At 31.1% G+C, this 19,438-nt stretch overlaps 2 protein-coding genes across 2 annotated transcripts; one reads left to right on the top strand and one right to left on the bottom strand.

The window, feature by feature from the left end:
- Positions 1-770: 770 nt before the first annotated feature.
- On the top strand, positions 771-7,834 carry LOC123290589. Its single transcript, XM_044870836.1, has 16 exons — positions 771-909; positions 969-1,123; positions 1,497-1,719; positions 1,809-2,122; positions 2,439-2,664; positions 3,400-3,515; positions 3,584-3,820; positions 4,088-4,239; positions 4,510-4,726; positions 5,004-5,165; positions 5,485-5,673; positions 5,918-6,030; positions 6,097-6,271; positions 6,448-6,970; positions 7,034-7,460; positions 7,669-7,834. Exons 1-16 carry the CDS (start codon positions 771-773, stop codon positions 7,832-7,834), a joined length of 3,534 nt encoding a protein of 1,177 aa, XP_044726771.1.
- Positions 7,835-9,056: 1,222 nt separating this feature from the next.
- On the bottom strand, positions 9,057-17,986 carry LOC123305816 (serine/threonine-protein kinase STK11). Its single transcript, XM_044887644.1, has 6 exons — positions 17,368-17,986; positions 15,416-15,722; positions 12,980-13,116; positions 12,714-12,899; positions 11,782-11,945; positions 9,057-10,618 (listed from the first exon to the last, which is right to left on the bottom strand). Exons 1-6 carry the CDS (start codon positions 17,817-17,819, stop codon positions 10,404-10,406), a joined length of 1,461 nt encoding a protein of 486 aa, XP_044743579.1. The 5' UTR covers positions 17,820-17,986; the 3' UTR covers positions 9,057-10,403.
- Between the last annotated feature and the right edge of the window lie 1,452 nt (positions 17,987-19,438).

Raw genomic sequence — 19,438 nt, 5'->3', positions numbered from 1 at the left:
TCTATAGTTTCGTTTAGAGTTTTTTACGTTAATTCTATCTAGGAGACGATGAGATATCGAGTTTTACCTATCTGATAAATAGATGAGACATCCCTGGTGGAAAAAATATTTGACGAAAGAATAAGAAATTCTGAAAAAGTCTTAGGAACTTTGAATTTCTCAACGTTTTCGGACTAGTCTAATTCAGAGTTATTCAGAGTTCTTAATACTTTTTTAAAGTTTCTAAAACTTTTTCAGAGTTTCCGAAGACTTATTATTTTTTCAAATATTTTTTCCACCAGGGATATTTTTTATAAAATGTTATTGGTTGAATTTTGATAATCAATTCGGGAAATTTTGGGAGAAGGATATTTATTTTTAAAAATTGTTTTGAAGTAAAAAACAGAGAATTTTACGCATCCGGAACGTGCCCCACGACTATCTGCACGTGGTTTTGGGACAATTTATCTCTAAATTGTTTTCTTTGGTGAGCGCCTAACCATAATTAGACATTTATTGCAATTTACCAAGCTAAATTGACTTTCAATTATTCAACAAAGCATTTTCACAAAGAAAATTGTCAGTACCACTTAGTACCATCTACTGCAATCACCTTGACACGTATTTCAAGTTTCTCTTATGTACTTGTGGGAAATATCGATTCGATGAATACACCAATAACGGAATTTATAACAAAAACAAAAATGTGACCAAAAAAAAACTATAGTTTTTATTAATTAATGGCGCAAAATAAATTTTAAAAATGCAAAAAAGTGATCGATTTTATTCAAATGGGCAATAAATTGTGTAAGCCGTGCGGAAAACGCTATAAAAAAATTGAACAAGCGGGATCTGTACTTGATCGTGTTATTAGTCAAGCTTCGAACGAAGATCAATGTTTATTATATAAACTTGCAAATTATAAAAAAGGTAATCCATTTCCGCTATGAAATTTTGGACAAAAAAAGTTATTTGTATTGTATTTTTAGGGGGAGAATTAATTGATGCGTATAATCAAGGGGGACAAATTGAAGTTGAAAAATTAATTAAAGAACAATTTGGTGTTTTATTATACAATGATGGAAAAGGGCAAATTATAAATCGTGCCGAATATTTACGTTGGAAATTTCGAGATCAAAAACAAGTTAATGAAAATGCGACGTAAAAAATATAAAATACAGTTGGGTTTCATGCTTTTAAAAATTAAGGATTAACCCCAAACCCCCCCCCCCCTCCCATCCACCAGTGCCTGATTTCAAAGATAAATTTTAGGTGATACATTTTTTTCGGTGATAAAATTTCAAAATACAAACCCGAACTTACTCTCTTCCGTAGGGCAGTGAAAATTCGGTGGCAGCTTTCGCTCAAACTTTGTGAGGGAAAGTAAATAATGACAATATCATAAATGTTACTACAAATTTGTACCTAAAGAAAGAGATCCAACTGTATACCCAAGTTCATTACACTTGGAGAAAATTAATTCATTAAGATGATTATATTTTTTCCGAATATTTTAGGTTGTTCTACCAATAGAAGCATCATTAAGTAGACACGATCCTTTGGCAAAATGGTCAGATCACGAAGCATGTTGGCAAATGCAATATCGTGGATCCTTAGGGGAAACATTGTTACATGTGCTAATTATTTGTGACACCCGTATTCATACTAAACTTGCACGAACACTTTTAAAATGTTTTCCCAAACAAGCAGTGGATGTAGTCGAAGGAGAAGAATATTTAGGTAAAATTTAAATCAATATTTTCGGGATTTTTTTAAATTTTGTAAATTTCATTTGTTGGGAAACTTGGAAACTATATTTTTAATTTCAGGTGCAGGCGCTTTACATTTAGCAATTGCATACAATAATAATGAATTAGTTCAAGATTTAGTTGAGGCTGGTGCAAATGTTAATCAAAGAGCAATCGGCAGTTTCTTTTTGCCGCGTGATCAACAACGACCAAAACCAACAAAAACCACTGATTATGAAGGTTTAGCGTATTTAGGTGAATATCCGTTAGCATGGGCAGCATGTTGTGCAAATGAAAGTGTTTATAATTTATTATTAGAAGAAGGAGCCTCGCCTGATTTACAGGATACCTTTGGAAATATGATTTTACATATGGTTGTCGTTTGTGATAAATTGGTAAGTTAAACAGAACTCGGCACGATTACGCTATCCGTGATGCTATCTTATAAAAATCTCCTCAAAATGCAAACCGTCAACTGGCGTTAATAACTCTTATTAATTAAAACAAGAAATGGATCCGATTTCTTTAGTTCCGAAGAAAATATTCAAAAAATCAGTTAAATCCCGCCAACTGGCGATAAAAATTCATACTAATTACAACAGGAAATGGACCGCTTTTCAGTAGTTCCAATTTAGACTATCACGTTACTTACAATGTATCAATATTGGTTACATATACACAGAAATTTTATGCTAAATATATTTTTTCAAGGACATGTTTGGCTATGCTTTACGACATCCAAAATTGCCAGCAAGTAATGGTATTTTAAACAGAGCTGGTCTTACACCATTAACATTAGCTTGCAAACTTGGCCGTGCAGAAGTTTTCCGAGAAATGTTGGAATTATCAGCAAAAGAATTTTGGCGATACAGTAACATAACATGTTCTGCTTATCCATTAAATGCACTGGATACACTTTTACCAGATGGACGAACAAGTAAATTTTATAATTATTCATTTTATTTGGGGGGACTGGTAGACTAATTCAGGATCTTAGTCTTGAAAATATGACTTAAGTAAAAACACTTAGTTCTGATTATTGTGAAACCCTTCTAATCCACACATTTAACCATCCAAAACTGAGATGTGTAGCTTGAACGATAAGTACCCACTTTTCTAAGCAAGAGGTACTGAGATCAAAACCCGGCACCTGGGAAATATTTTTTTTATGTTATAGTTTTACAGAAAAAATGATCAAGGGATAAATTATTGTTTTAGTGATTTTCTACAACTTTACTAATTTTCAAAATTTCCAGTTTCTTTATATTAAGCCGACTTTGGCATTCTTTTCAGCCCATCTTGATGTTATTACGCAACGATTGGTTATCGCTTTTCATTCACGAGAAATTTTGAAATGTCCCCGCACTTGACCATTAAAACGGTCAAGTTTTCGGTCCGGTTACAAGAACTTCCCTATATTGATAACTGAGAGTAAACTGGTGGTAATAATTCATACTAATTAAAACAAGATACCGACCCGTTTTGTGTAGTTCTCATCTAGACTACCAGATGGTAACACTCATACTTACCATTTATCAGATAACTGGTAGTTACAACCCCGCCAACTAGGTATAATAATTCGTACTAATAAAAACAGGATGCTCACCCATTTTTAGTAGTTCCAATTTAGACTACCAGATTACTTATCATATTTAAGTTAATAATTTTTCAGATTGGAATTCAGCCTTATTCATTATTTTAAATGGTACAAAAGAAGAGCATTTAGATATGCTTGATGGGGGTATTATACAAAAATTACTTGAAGAAAAGTGGAAAACCTATGCTCGGGTAAAATATTAAAGAAAAAAATTACAAATTTATTTAGATTTAAAACTCAAATTCGTGTTTTCTTTTAGAACCAGTTTCTAAAAAGATTATTAATATTAATGGTTCATCTATTATGTTTATCCCTTGCTGTTTATTTTCGACCAGAAGATCCAGATGAACCATTACTTGGCTGGTCAGAAGATCCGGTTGTAATTACACGTTATGGATGTGAAATTGGTACATTAATTGGTGTATTAAGTTATGTGGTATTTCAACAAGGAGATGAAATTAAAAATCAGGGTTTGTTAACGTTTTTAAAACAACAGGTAAAATTATCAAAATATATTCTAAAGGTGTATTTTCATGCTGACTCTTGACGTTGAGTTTGAGTTTGAGACCTAGTTTAGCTTTTTATTCTCAGAATTGATTCTGATAGTACAGTAAAATTTGACACTGGACATAACTGTATTTTTTCAGCCAAGTACGTGGAACCCTAATTTGACGCTCAAAGGCCACCGTCAAGCGTCATTATGAAGTTACGTACCTTAAAATTTTTTAAAAATGTTTAAAATATATAACTTTATTTGTTTTAGTCTCATGCGCCAGCCAAAGCAATATTTTTAGTATCAAATTTATTAATTTTGGCATGTATACCATATCGTTTAATTGGTGATAAAAAAACAGAAGAAGCTATATTAGTTTTTGCTGTGCCAGGATCTTGGTTTTTATTGATGTTTTTTGCTGGGTAAATTGTTAATAGTTGGGGATGTAATACTGTAACAAATGCGAGTTGGGTTCGTAGGACAAAAGTGTCCTACCGTCTTGCATCGAAGATGGAAAGGGTAGGAAAATTATTGCTATTAGCAAGTCCACCGGGCATGCTTTTCTCAGCCATCGCTCGCGGTACTAATGCTCGGTACAAGAATGTTCAGTTTCTAGGGACATATTCGTAAAGTTACAGTATTACAATTCACAAAATAATGATTCGAAATCTAAGAATGATTATAATTTCTAGAGCTGTTCGTTTAACCGGACCATTCGTAACAATGGTGTACAGTATGATAACTGGTGACATGCTTACATTTGGTATAATTTATACAATTGTATTATTTGGATTTTCACAATCATTTTACTTCTTATATAAAGGATTTCCTGGTGTTAAAAATACATTATATAATAATTATTTATCTACATGGATGGCACTTTTTCAAATTACACTTGGAGATTATAATGTAAATAAAACAATTTCTTACATTTTTTCTTACAAATTGCCTGAAATCGATCCGAGGCAGGGCCGAATTAACCATTAGACAAAGTATGCAACTCCCTGTAGTGGCCGATATAGTTAATCCGGCCTTGATCCGAATGGGATTTCAACCGACGATTTCTCAGAAACTAATTTCCTTTTTTTGGATCACAGTTACCTCATTAACAGCGCTTTATCGAAATAAAATAAAACCACTATTATCATTTTCTAATATTTTTTAAAATAATTATTATTGTTATTAGTATTCAGATTTAAGTATGACCACATATCCAGCTGTTAGCAAATCGGTGTTTGCAATTTTTATGGTATTTGTACCAATTTTGCTGTTAAACATGTTAATCGCTATGATGGGTAACACATATGCGCATGTCATTGAACAAAGTGAAAAAGAATGGATGAAACAGGTAAGATCACTGATCTCTATATAACTGGATAGAAGATACCATGAATCATCGTAATTTGAAGAATAAACTAGCGCCATCCGGACAGAACTAAAATAAATTACACGGTGCAAGCCGTAAATGAAATTGTAACAAATTTATACTTCGTACAATGGTTTCATTTAGTTCCTAGCCAGTAGCCACTTATTCTGGAGCGCTGGGAATGCTTCAATATTAAACACTTAAATTTATTTTACGCCATGTAGACCTTCTATCCAGTTATAGAAAGATCGATGGGTAAGATATACAAATATAAACTTATTCAATTTTTAATATTTATTAGTGGGCCAAAATTGTGGTAACATTAGAGCGAGCAGTACCTCAATCAGATGCACATCATTATTTACAAGAGTACAGTATTAAATTAGGACCTGGAGAAGAACCGGGTACTGAACAACGAGGTGTCATGATTATAAAATCGAAAAATAAAACCAGGGCCAAACAACGTAAAGGAGCTGTTGCAAATTGGAAGGTTCGAACTTTTTAAATATAAGTCGACTCAAAGTGTTGTAGTTATTTCGGGACTGAAACAAACGCAAACAAAGCGAGGTGAAAGCCTTCTTTGGTAATACCGTACAGTCTGTGATAAAATCTAAATAGTCGAAAAACGGGAACCAGGAACCACGCCTTATTTGACTTAGTTTCATTCTTAAAATGGGTACACTGTTTTGTGCCATCTTTTAGATCATGTTTTTAAAATTTTTCATTTATTTTAGCGCGTTGGAAAAGTTACAATTACAGCTTTACGTAAACGAGGTCTTACCGGAGAGCAACTTCGATGTATAATGTGGGGTAGAGAATCAATTTCAACACCAGTTAAGGCAACCAGGTAACATTACTTAGAAATAGCGTTATAAATATTGGCTCATATCTTCATCATACTCTCTTCATCTAGGCCACCGATTGGAATGGATCCAACTATATTAAATCCAGATGCAACTCCAAATATAACGGGAGGTTTTGGAGGATCATTAACGGCTGCTCTGGATGTAATGGCATTTACTCATGATTTGAACATAGGCGCCACAACAAATCCAAAGAGTGAAATAGTATTGAATAATAAACCTTTGGTAAGTGACTAAAAAATTAACAGTCTAGGCCTTTTTTATTAAACGGTGCCGTTCAATTAGCCAACTAAACGATATTTAGGCATTAAATCAAACAGCTAGGCATATGATTTGAATCAATAGCCAATCGAAAGCGAAAATTACATGGAAAATTGATATTAACACAAATAATTTTTTAGGTTGACGCCCAAAATGTACAAAACAAAAGTGTTTCTCAAATGAATGCCCAAAATACAATTATGTCCGGTCAAAATTTAATACCCAATGCAGATAAATCAATTGGAGCAGGACTTGGAGGTAATGCATTATTTGGAATGTTAGATCAATTAGCCGACTCACAAGTAATCCCACCAACACCTTCAACAATGGCAAAAACTCAATCAACAAATTTGATACAATCCGAGAAAAATATGAATTTAAAAACAACGCAAGTCCAAGATCCATTACGTGAGTTAGTGATTTCATCAACAATGAAAGATTACCCCGAAGAAATTTTACATTCGTTGGCAATCCAAGCAGCTAATGTTGAAGCAGCCGCACAAGCAGCTGGTAAAGCTAAGAGCACGTTGGCAAATCAAATGCAAAGCTGTTTTGGTGATATGTTTGCGATAGGTGCAACAATGACAGCAAAAAGTAAATTCGAAGAGGCTAGAAAAAAACAATATACTATTTTGGATCCTAGTGATAGTGATGGTTTTGGAGGTATAAATAATTGCTTAAAAATTTTAAAACGCATTTACTAATTATGTAAATTGTTTGTTTTAGACGCACCTTTAGGTAAAATATCCCGACAAAGGCGGGCACGATCGGCAAGTGCTCGTAATTCCTCAGCAAGATTAGATAAATCAAAAATGTTAGTTCCAACTGAATCTGAAACAAGTGCATCTGAAAATGATGTCACAACAGTTAGTTACGAACAAATGACCAAAGAAGAGGAAGATGATTATGCAACACTTCGAATTCGTCAAGTAAAAGAATCATTTCAAGCAACCAGCTCCGCTTGTTACAGTTTACGACCTACGAATATTGATATCGCAATTGGATTGCCAATAAATACAAGTGAAACACTATGTTCAGAAATGTTTGTGGCTGGCGATGGAAATGGTATTGAAGTTGAGGCTGGTGATATTTCGAAGAAATTGAATAATTTACAGAAGAGAAAACGGCGACCGAAAACTGCTCGAACAAATAAGTAATTTGAAATTACTCATTATTTTTCCCAGTAAATGCGAGATAAAGTGTGAAAAACAACGTTTTTTTATCGCTGGCTCTAACCTAACAGTTTTCTCCGCATTTTTTTTCTATTCTCAAATTAACGCGGTTTTCTTTCTATCAATCTAACGCTTCTCTTTACAAGCAGCCCTATAAATATAAAAATTTTCTGTTTCAATTTTTTTCAGGGTTACTCCAGAAGTCAAAGTGTCAACGAAACATCGAAGGCATTCAGCTAAAACAGATCTTGAAACACATGAACCCGAATCACCACCAGATCCCTTAGAACCATGGAGTACTCGTCCAATAGCAAATATGAACACAATACTTGCATGGGAAAATGAAATTGAATAATTACTCGCGTAAATGAATACACAAAGTGAAATTTACAAAATTTTAAACCTCCCTATTTAAAGTTTACGATTGTCGTTGCAAAATAAATTATTCTCTCAGGTTTAAATAAATAAATAAAACAAATTTTCTCAACAAAATGTTAAATTTTATTGAATAACACAATCGATTTTCTCTTTTGTTTTTGTTATTGTATTGGTAATTCAATTTTTTTTTTGTTTCTTTTTAATATATTTTTTTATGGCACTCGGATCTCATCAATAATAATAATAAACCCCCACATACATAATCTTTACACATACATTCAAATATAATTATAATAATGAAATTAATTAATACAATAATAATCGGTTATAACGACATCGCTTTTAATGACAAATCGTTTATTATGACGAATACGAAACAGAGTTTCAGTGCTTGTTTAAAATTTAAAAAAAAAAACATTTGATAAATTTATTTTAACTTATATTCAGTATAAAAGTGGGAGAGCCTAAGGGGGAAATTGGGGAGTCCAAACCATGGAGGTTAGAGAGAAGGAGAACTGAAAATTCGTCGGTAAGTAGTATCTGCGAAGTTAGCTGTTTATGAGTAGATGATGAAGATGAAGAGAATAGTTTATGATGTAGATGAAATTACATGCATAATGTACAAATTTAACGACAGCCCGCTTTTATTGAGACAACTACGTGTTATACTACGTATAAGTACGTGATCTGTCAATTGGTGACAGTTCAATGTATAATTTATACTTTAAAAAAATGAATTTACAACACAGAATTTACACTCGTTATTATTAAGTTTTCTAATAAAAAGCCGTAGAATAATATAATTTAATGAAATACCATATAAAATGTAAGTAATTAATATCATACAGTATGTCAACAAATTTGACAAGCCCGAACTATGATGTCACGTCCGTATAAAGATTTGAATTTCCGTTTTAGAAATTTTTAAAAAATGCCCTCACTGAATTTGTATTTTTATTAATTAATTTTAAGAAATTAAAAAGGTATTAATTACTTAAATAATGGTTTAATTGAAATGTCTAATCATTAAAGTTACGGAAGAAAAATATTTGAACCAAATTTAAATTTCATGAATATTCCCTATTATACAACCCCGTCAATGTCGTTATAACCGATTTTAACTGTACTGAAATATAATTTTTGCTTTTCCATTTTTTTATTAAATAATTTTTTTTTTACATTTTATTTTAATACTTTAATCCAAGTCAAAAAGGTGAAAAAATATATTATAGGGTTCGAAGGAGAGATCGATTCTTGAGAATGGTATTTTGCATATCGTTTTTTTTTTTTAATATCACATAAAATCTTAAATATATTTCATAAAAAATTTGTTTGGGTTGAATGAATGGTCCCTTATTCAACGATCTTTTATTTACAAATAAAAATTTTCATTGCTTGCTTAAAATTTAAAAAATATCTGATAAATTTATTTTAACTTTGAGGAGAAACTTGTCGCGTTAGATTAAACATATAAAGGGGTTCCTTGGACCTTCCTAAGTATCATCACCACCCAGTCGAAAAGACGTTTTCTATCAAAATTATTTCTTGGGTTAATATTATTATTATAAACCACCTCATTTTGACAAATTTTAAAAGAATAGTGTGCAGGCAACCCTGGTTTAGCAATAAAATAGAACGGATACGATAGTACGGAAAAAGAAGAATGCAATTTTCTTCGTTAGAAAATAATCAATTGAACTAAAACTAGATAGTTTGTCATAAAAATTACCCCAATTCAGGAGCCATGGCGAATTTGGTCTGATGTATTCGTTATCAAGAAATTCAATTGGGAATGGTCGATCGCGAAACCTCAGAAAAAACAACGAAACATCGGCTAGAAAATCTATCGAACTTGGCAAATTTGGTAAAATGGCAGTGGTATTAACGTCAAACACAGCCAACCAACAAAATTTCAGACAATCTCTCAAAAATTCAAAGGATCTTCAATAACGACCCAGATTTTGTAATAAATTCCCAATCAATTAACGCATCCTTTTTATGACTGACAAAATAAATAACACGAAAATTCTTATTATGACGTTTTGCTACAAAGAAAGTAATTAAAAAAAAAAAAAAATTAATAAGTTTAAATTTTTCATTCATTGAATTTTAAAGTTACAATTAAGGTGGGGCTTTATTTCTCCGCCAAAAAAAGACGTTAAATTTTTCCCGCTTATAAGTAAATTAAATATACTATTCTTAAATATGAATTAATGTATTTTCACACTTAAACATATTTAATCAAAGTTTGAAATTACGCTCTTGGCGTTTGAGCAATAGCGTGAAATTCTCTCTCATCACAAAGATTGTGGTACGAAAGACGACCAGCCTGAAGGTTTTTAAACACCACCTTTTAGTTTTTGAAATGTGCGTTTTTCAATTTTTGTTTCTTGTTTGACCGATTTATATACATTTGACACCAAATTGACGTGGACTAATAACAATTTCTTTTTTTTTTATATAAGAATTTTTTTTCTGTTTTATATATATATTATTTTATATATTATTAATAAATTTTTATTAACAAATGAATTTGATTTGATGGGTCAGGATTGCTTACAACCAGGTATCTTTCTAACAGTTATACATGAGATGGGTTTGCGCCAACGTCGCTTACCCGTCGTTGCTATTGGTTGCGTTGAAGTTGACTGTGATTTTGTATCAATTGGTCCATCATCAGCCGTATTATGGTAACCACTTTTAATGTCCAGCTGGCCATTTGTCACATGTACATTATTACTTCCAGAACGATTTCTTTCCTCTGTAAGAGAAGTATATAAATTGATCATTATTTATTGTTTAATTAAACAAACAATAAATATAAGGTTGTTCAGAACTGTCCAACTATTTCAAGAGTTAAACAGGCGTGAGCACAATTCACAAAGGTGTTGTGAGAAGGGTATCATTGGCTCTTGAAATAGTTGAATCGTTTTGAACCGCCCTTTATAAACAAACAAAACTAATTGTGATACTATGGCTAGCTGCACATAAAGTTGTTACTTAGCTGTTTTTTATATGGTTCATTTAAAACGGTTAATTTGAAACTTAGACCAGGGTTGATAATTTTTGAGACCAAACAAAATTATAGTAGGATGAAACCCATTAGAAAAGGAAGAAAATATCACAAAAATGAAAGGAAAAATAATTTACGGGCGATCTGAGTTCGGGAAGTGGAAGGGGATGAGTTTTTAAGGGTACAAAACAGTTTATCTTGATTTTGGGCAAAACTACAAGTCCTATAGAAAAAAGTTAAACTGCAAAGTTGTAGGTAATGAAAAGATCTACAACTTTTGTTCATGCACTTTTTTCACATAACCTCAAAATTTTTGTGAAAAATTCAAATAACCAAGTTTTTGGTTTTTATTTTTATTTCTTATCACTTATCCCTTAGTTTTGGTCTCTTTGATGACATTTCTTCATCGCTAGATTCGACCAACCTCCCTGATTCTAGTAGATCTTCAAAACCTTAAGACCACTTAAATACTTAAATATAGCATTTTTAAAGCAGTATTTATATTTTTACTTTGTTATAACGGTGTAAACAATGAATTAAAAATATTAAAAAAATACATTCATATTCCCTATTGGAACTGGATTTTTTTTTTTCGTAACATTAACACTTTTCTAGTCTATAAAATAAATATTAATAAATATGAAATAAAAACTTTTTTTCTAAAATTGTTTAATAAAACTCGTTCAACAAAAAAAAAAAAAAAAACAGACAAAAAACAACTTAGTTAAAGCATTACACATATTTTTATTTTTATTTTAAATAGCGCTAGAATAACTAAATTCAAAAACGAAAATAATTTAGCTATAAAATCCTTATATATATATATACAATTGATTTATAAATTTTCTAGGAGAGTTTCTAGACAAGTTGACATCTAGCAAATGGAATATCAAAAGGGAAACATAACATACCATTTAATTGATGTTCGGTATAATATTCGGTTGTATGTTCATAGTCTTCACCATAATGATAATCAAATAAGTACGGTAGAACGGTCATTGAATGTAAAGAATCACCGCATAATGGAGGAATGGGTACATGGTCCGTGGTAAATGGTGGTTTTCTATTTAACCATCTGAAAATAAAATCAATTACAGATCATTTAATTATTTTAGCAAAATGAATAACCATACATTCAACTTCTTAGACGAAGAAAATAACTTTTAGTAACTGCCGTGCGCGGTCGGTAACGAAGCATCTTACGACAACTAAACACCGTGAAAACAACAACTAAAAACCGTTAAACCGTAAAAACGCAATGAAAAACGGGAATTTACAAACTGTAACAGTTTTCATTGCGTTTTCACGGTTTCATCGTAAATCTACGGATTATTTTTTATGCAGAAATTGTTAAACAACTTTTAACGAAGAAAATGCTTTTTTTTTAAACATCGTCGTAGAATGCTTCGTTACCGATCACGCACAAAAAGATGCCATTAAAAGCTACAATTTGAGCTCCAAACAGATTTCCTGCAAGAGGAGAAAATAAATGTCGAAAACCACTTTTTTTCGCTATAATACCGAACCAAAAAGAGAAATGTTATACATTTGACCGCAATGTGTGTCTGTCTGTCTCTCTGTGGCATCGTATCTCCTAAACGAATGAACTGATTATGATTTTTTTTGTTTTGTTTGAAAGGTAATTAAATGGAAAATATTCTTAGCTATATTTCAAGTGCGAGTTTAAAGTTCCGTAGGTGAGACATAAGTCGGGGGTTTTTAAGATTTTGTTTTCGTAGCACAATCTCTTTTTTAAAAATAAAATTATTTACCCAGAAATCAGGTCTTGTTAAAATTGATTGTCTTATACGAAATTATATAAAATGAATCAAAAATGACTTACGCATGTTGACGAATTTGTTGAAGCGTAAAACGTTTTTCAGGTTCTTTTTCTAACATACCCAACAAAAGTGATCGTAATGGATTTTCAATATCATCCGGTATTTCAAAATCACCACGAACAATATTTTCAAAAAGTCTATAAATATTATCACCTTCAAATGGATATAACCCTGTAGTTAAATTATATCTAGAACAAAAATTTATCAATTCGAAAATTTTTCTTACTACACAACTATTAAATATTTAAAAATAAAATAAAAATCTTACAAAGTTACTCCGCTACTCCAAATATCTACTTTAAAACCAGCAAATGATTCATTACCATTTGCTATTTCTGGCGGTTGAAATGCTGGTGAACCTTGACCCGTATAACAAATATCGTCTTTTGCAAATAAATCTAAAGCCTAAAACATAAGAATTAAATAAATAATGTTTTTTTTTCATTACTCAATAACTCATAACTTAATTTAATTTCTGTCACATCTCAGGTGTTAATCGGAAATATTAAGTCGCGTTGTGCGCACTTTGAATTGTAAAATATTCCTTAGAGTATATATAGGGGCCATTCATGACTACGTAAGCATAATTTTGACGAATTTTGATCTGTATAAATTTGCCAGATGGTATGAAATGCGTAATTTTCGAGTTACAGGCTCTACTCGACCTATATTTTCATAAAACATTATCAAAAAGCATTTCTGTTTTTCATGAAAAAGGTCTATTGTCACTACAAGTCGTGTCATTATAAACGAAATCCATTGTAATTTAATAAATTTCCGCGATTTCATTCAATCAAATAAAACTTATCCGCATAATTTAAAATTTTTTTACTACGTTTAATTACCATATTATAAATAAATTAAGCAAATAAATTTATCTATTGACTTTTTTCAAAAAAAAAAAAAAAATCAATTTAGAACACGCAAATGCGTTTCAATTTTGAAAATTTATAATTAATCATTTGAAAACAAAGAATTAATAATGTAAATAAATAAACACAGACATCAGACAGTAGTATATTATATAAAATAGTTAAATAGTATTTTTAAAATTTTGAACTATTGACCTGAATCATTTGTAACGTGCGCTAACTACACTACTTGTCATCGAATGTTCACATGTACAGAAAATGATCAAAATAATAATAAAAACCACACAAAGAAATATTTATTTTAATAATAAATTATTTTATGTGTTCAATCTTGAATCATTTTAATATATTTAGTTCTTTCAAAATTTATTAGATTACGGTTAAAATGTGAACGTACTTTACTTTATTTTGAATTTGAAATAATTTTAAAAAACCTTTTGTGAATTTAAAAATATTTAATTTATAATTAACGGTGTGTAGTGTTAACGTATTTTGTGACGGCGCGACGTTCAACATCTAAATAATATTTAATTTTAAATTTATTAAGTGAACGATTTTTGAAAATATAAACCCTGTTTATACTAAATTCTAATTTAGGTATTTATCGTAGTAGACAAGGGCCAGTAGATTTAAACTCAAAATCGAAAATAATTACAATAGGTTTTATTGTTTTAACCCGTCAGCACTCGCGTTATGAGCATTTTGTTCAGGCTCGATTTAAAATATAAATTACTTTTAATTTTTAAATAGTATGTAAAAACTATCTACAATTTGTAAAATATATTAAAAATTGTGAGAATTTCTCTCATCACAAGTTCGTGTACTTTCGTTCGTTTAATATAAGTCGTACTCAGTAAATTAAAAAAAAACTTGTGGTAGAAATATGGTGAAATTAGTTAAAATGAATTTAATTATTTAGATTATTTCTTTGCTCTAAAATATTTTCACTCTCAAACATCATCTAATAATCACGTAATCAAACTATTTTTTATTAGTCAGTGCATTACAAAATAAATTTATATAAAATTATGTAGAGGTTATGATTTACAAAGTTAAAGAATATTTAACGCGCGTGTGCAAATCTCTCATTGCGCGGTTAAAGATTACCGAACGGTTGACGCGAGTGCTGAGGGGTTAATGGTTTTATTTGTAGCCCAATAACACTATCCTAGACCCCATGGTAAAAATACTCCTCGTAGGTGCTTAGGTGTACATTTTCAAAAAGTTTTATGAGAAGGGCTGGATACAATGGAGCGCCAAAGTGATTAAAAAAATATAATAAAAAACACAGCGCCATCTAATTTTCACATCGCTTAGAGAATCCAATTCTCGGAAGGAAGGATCGACTTAAGCGCCCGTTTCATTTGTACTTGTTATTCCTGTAACAAGATGCTCTTCTGAAAGGCCTGAAACTGTTATTCTTTTGGTTTCGCGAAACAGGCCAAATCATTTGATTGTTAAGAAGAACAGTGGGTCTTTAAAAGAAATTATCGGTTGAATTATCAGGATCTCAAAGATCCCTGATGAAAACGTGAACGCAGGGCAATGAAACTTCTATTCATGTTATGTTAAAGCCTAAAGAGAATTAAGTACAGAATGCTTGGGTCCAAAACTTTGGAATACCCTGGAATAAATCCTGGCAAAGAAACAATGACCTTTCTGCGTTTCATCAACAGAATTTTGTAGCTTTATTCAACTTTTACCAGGAGACACTTCGTTATTTACAAGTAATAAATTGTTCTCAAGGAGGGTATAGAAGATCCAGGGACTCAATCGCGTAACCCCTAACTGCGTACTTTTTTTTTTTTAAAACAAAATAAACATAAAATTACCTCAGCAACACCCAAATCAGAAATTTTTAAAATCCCATCTAATGTTAATAATAAATTGCCCGGTTTAATATCTTTATGTACTATCCGCTGACTATGTAAATATTCGAGACCATCAATTAATTGTAAAAAATAACCATGCGCTTGTGACAATGGGAATTTTTTCCGTGGTGCTGATTCTAACATATCCTGTAAACCACCCACACAATATTCCATAATCATGTACATTTTTTGTTTCTCCTCATTATATAATACATCGATTAATGTTATTACATTTTTATGCCTTAAATTTCGTAATAGTTTTATTTCTCTGCAAAAAAAATTTAATTTTAATACATTTTAGTCAAGTCCTGCTCAAACATGTTGGTACAAAAATGTTTTTAATTAATTAAATCTTGTTTACAATATTGTTTTTTGAGTCTATTTACAAGCTAGCGTATAATTTCGAAAATTATTTACACGTTAAAAAAATGATTATACAATAAAAAGGAGAACACTAATAAAATTAAAGATATCGAAATAGAAGTTAGGTTAGGTTAGAGTGGCTGTCCTGGGGTGGGACACACTTAGATCATAGGTTCCGCTGTGATACCGTAAATGGGTTGGCTCATCTCCGGCCACTACTCCATGAACCATTTGGAGTTGTTTAAGAACAGCAGGAGGGCTTTGACGTCGACTGATTTTAGGTCGGAGAGGTCGTCAAAGAGAGGCTGGCTCAAGTAAGTCCATCTCCTCATGACAAGAGCTGGGCAGTGACAGAGAAAATGAGGCATTGTCATCTCCTCGTCACCACTGTGATAGCTCCTGCAGTAGTCGTGATACACTGCCAGGCCTAAGCGTTCAGCATGCTTGTCGCCCAGCCAGTGTCCAGTGATAGCCGCAACAACTTTGAGAACAGAGGCCCTTGAGAAATAGAAGTTACAGGCTATATTTTTTGGTTTAAAAGAAGCTCTTATTTTCTAAAAAATCAATCGGAGTCATCTCATCTCTTAGCTTTCTAATATTGAGGTAAAAGGGATTCGAAAAGAAGGACTTTTTATTCAAGTTCTTAGTTTAAACTTAGATCAAGTAACATGTCAAATTGTCTAATTCCTCGACAATTGTTGGCTTTTGAATCAAAATATCGAAAAGATCATTTGGAAATTATCGTGAGTCTCACGTCAAGATAATTTTGAGCAACTTTTCTTCAAAAGCTCCTAGAACGTTAGGTAAAAATCCAATTTAAAGCATTTTTGACGTTGATTTCGAATTTTAGGTCTGGGTTGGTGAAAAATGAGTTTTTTCTTGTATGATCCACGAGTTGATCATACCTTTAATGGGGTCGAGTTAGGACGGGTCTGTGAGTTATTTCTTGTTTTGATTAACCCTGCGATTGCGTTCATTCACTGATAATCAGAAAATCTGAGAAAAGCCCAAAAAAACTTGTATATCTTTACCCTAAAAATATACTGCAGTATAATTTTATTTAATCTTTTCACAGTTTCTGAGACAGGTGATAGATGAAAAGAGTAAAGAAATCTTTAACGTGATATTTCAGTAAGGCTTAGTTTTTGAGTCTGAATCGCGGCACTAGGGAGGGGGCGTAAATTATAAATTAATTTTAGCGTGTAAGTAATTATTTTTTCTCGTTAGCTAGTAAACTGACACATCTTTCTAAATGAGAAAAACATGTTAAAAAAACAAGGAACTTTGATTTTAATAATTTAGGTGTAAGTTGGAAGACATTTTAGTGAAAAATAACATTTTAAATGTCGTATTTTAAAAATTTTAACAAACAATTTTAAGTTATGTGAATAATAAATTTTATTAAATAAATCAAGGAAAAAATGGCTGGAATAATGAGTTGGATTATGAACTCATTTTCATCGGTAAGTAGTTTTATTTAAAAATGTTTCGGGTATGTGAATCGATTGAACGGATCAGACTGATATAAACAAAAAAAAAAAACGATTTACCTTTGTACATTTTGTTCACCATTTGGAATTCGTCTTAATTTTTTCTTTTTTAATATTTTAACAGCTCGCCTACACAAAATTTCTGAATCTAACATTTCTTTAACCTTACCATAAGACCCTTCACCCAATAAATCACCCATAACGTATTTACCAATCATTTTACAACGTTTTTTCTTTGCTTGATAAATAATTTGATCGGAATCGACCCGGTGAAAAAATAAATTAACATTATCATCGATCTCTTCAATTTGATCATCGTTTAACCATGTAACTGGCTGTAAATTATCGAGATCATTTAATTCATCGTTACTGTCACAACCAAATATCCGATTTGTTAATTCTAATTCTTCTTCGGCCAATTCAGATACATCTTCTTCATCGGGTTCAATTCGATCTACGGTCACATCACTATCAAAACTTTTACACATATTTTTTTCACCACGGTTGTTCATAACTAAACTACTTTTTTTTTTTTTAATGCTATTTATTTGACAAATTATTTATTTCATTTGTATGATTTTATTTCACCGATGTATATAAGAATTTTTTGAAAGATTTTTCATTTTTTATAAATTTTGTATGATATGCAATTGTAGATAATCTCCTGCTTCACAGATTTTTTAACTATTTGTTATTATATGTGCGTTTTCTAGTATCTTTGTTTTTTTACTATTTATTACTGTTACTAGATTCATGCTAATGTGGGTGTAAATATACAAATACTACAAACACAGACTTATTATATTAACATAGACTGCATATATAAAAAGAAACTGTAGGCCACCGACCGTGTTATGATTATTTTTTATTTCACAAAAAATGAATATATTTAATGCTACGTTGCAGATAAACGTTTCAGTAAAATTTGAATCCCTTTACTAAGGAAATCAGTAGCTAAATTTTTTTAAAGAAGAATCGCTAAGTCGAGAATCGAGAATCTAGAAAGAGAATACATGACTTTTAAATTGTCTCTTTACAATTAATAAAAAAATTTTTAACAAAAAGAAAACCGACTTCAAAAGAAAAACTTTTCTAAAATAAATTAAAATGCACTAAAAAGTAAAAAAAATAACGATAATATAATGTAGTTAAAATTATTGTTATTTTTGGAGTCTGTGTCAGCCAAGGAAACAACTCGGACAGAACAGTTTGCTACATTAGCTTGGCTGACACCGACTCCAAAAATAACAATAATTTTAACTACATTATATTATCGTTTTTTTTTTTTTACTTTTTAGTGCATATTAATTTGTTTTAGAAAAGTTTTTCTTTTGAAGTCGGTTTTTTTTTTTTATTTAAAGTATTTTTTATTTTTGTGATTTTTAGTGAATCTGAATTACACTAACTAATTTGTCACTAAAAAAAAGAATCATCGAAATCGGTTGGCGTGTTATTGAGTTATTCGCCCTCTTGTCGTGTACACTTAATGCAAATTAAGAATTTTTCTGTTTTCTCATGGATGCCGTTGTCAAAACTTGACCAAAATAAAATGAGACCACACGGGAAGGGAAGCACCAGCTTTCAAATAGATAAAGAATCATCAAAATCGGTTCATCCAGTCGAAAATTCTGAGGTAACAAACAAACAAAAAATACAGTCGAATTGATAACTTCCTCCGTTTTTGTTTGAAGTCGGTTATAAAGCCCAAAGTTTTTGTCCTCGCTAACGCTAAATAGTTCTTTGTAGTAAAAATGGCTAAAATAAACAACTTAAGTGATTCAAAATGGAGTTAAATTTTTTAAAACGGGCTTCTGTGCAATGGGAGGTAAATCCAATTAAGGTTTGCTTGTTCCAACAAGAATTGAGTAGGAAACTTGATCTTTGGAAGAAAGATAATGTCAACTGTTTATAATATTTGAACAAGGGGTGATCGGTAGCTAATTCGAACGCTTTTGTGTACGTGTTTTGTGTAATGCCCTCATCCCTATCGGTACAATTGTCTTAAATTGATAATTTACTTTCTAATATATTATGTCCTAAAAACTAGTCTTTATATAAGTCTTTCTGACTTAAATTTTTGAATTAGGACTAAAAATCAATTTGATTATTCAAAACTTCTTTTGTGTTTGAT

This window comes from Chrysoperla carnea, chromosome 1 (assembly GCF_905475395.1).
Source record: "Chrysoperla carnea chromosome 1, inChrCarn1.1, whole genome shotgun sequence".
Lineage (NCBI taxonomy): Eukaryota > Metazoa > Arthropoda > Insecta > Neuroptera > Chrysopidae > Chrysoperla > Chrysoperla carnea.
The sequence above is the reverse complement of the archived record's forward strand: the minus strand, read 5'-3'. Positions and strand labels throughout refer to the sequence as shown.

Excerpts from the sequence above, each read along its gene's own strand:
- LOC123305816 (XM_044887644.1), bottom strand. The coding sequence starts at position 17,819 with ATGAACAACCGTGGTGAAAAAAATATGTGTAAAAGTTTTGATAGTGAT. Across the intron at positions 15,723-17,367 it reads GGTGAACAAAATGTACAAAG|AGAAATAAAACTATTACGAA; the intron begins GTAAATCGTTTT and ends TTTTTTTTGCAG. Across the intron at positions 11,946-12,713 it reads CAACAAATTCGTCAACATGC|ATGGTTAAATAGAAAACCAC; the intron begins GTAAGTCATTTT and ends TTTTATTTTCAG.
- LOC123290589 (XM_044870836.1), top strand. The coding sequence starts at position 771 with ATGGGCAATAAATTGTGTAAGCCGTGCGGAAAACGCTATAAAAAAATT. Across the intron at positions 6,031-6,096 it reads ACACCAGTTAAGGCAACCAG|GCCACCGATTGGAATGGATC; the intron begins GTAACATTACTT and ends CTCTTCATCTAG. Across the intron at positions 6,971-7,033 it reads TGATAGTGATGGTTTTGGAG|ACGCACCTTTAGGTAAAATA; the intron begins GTATAAATAATT and ends TGTTTGTTTTAG.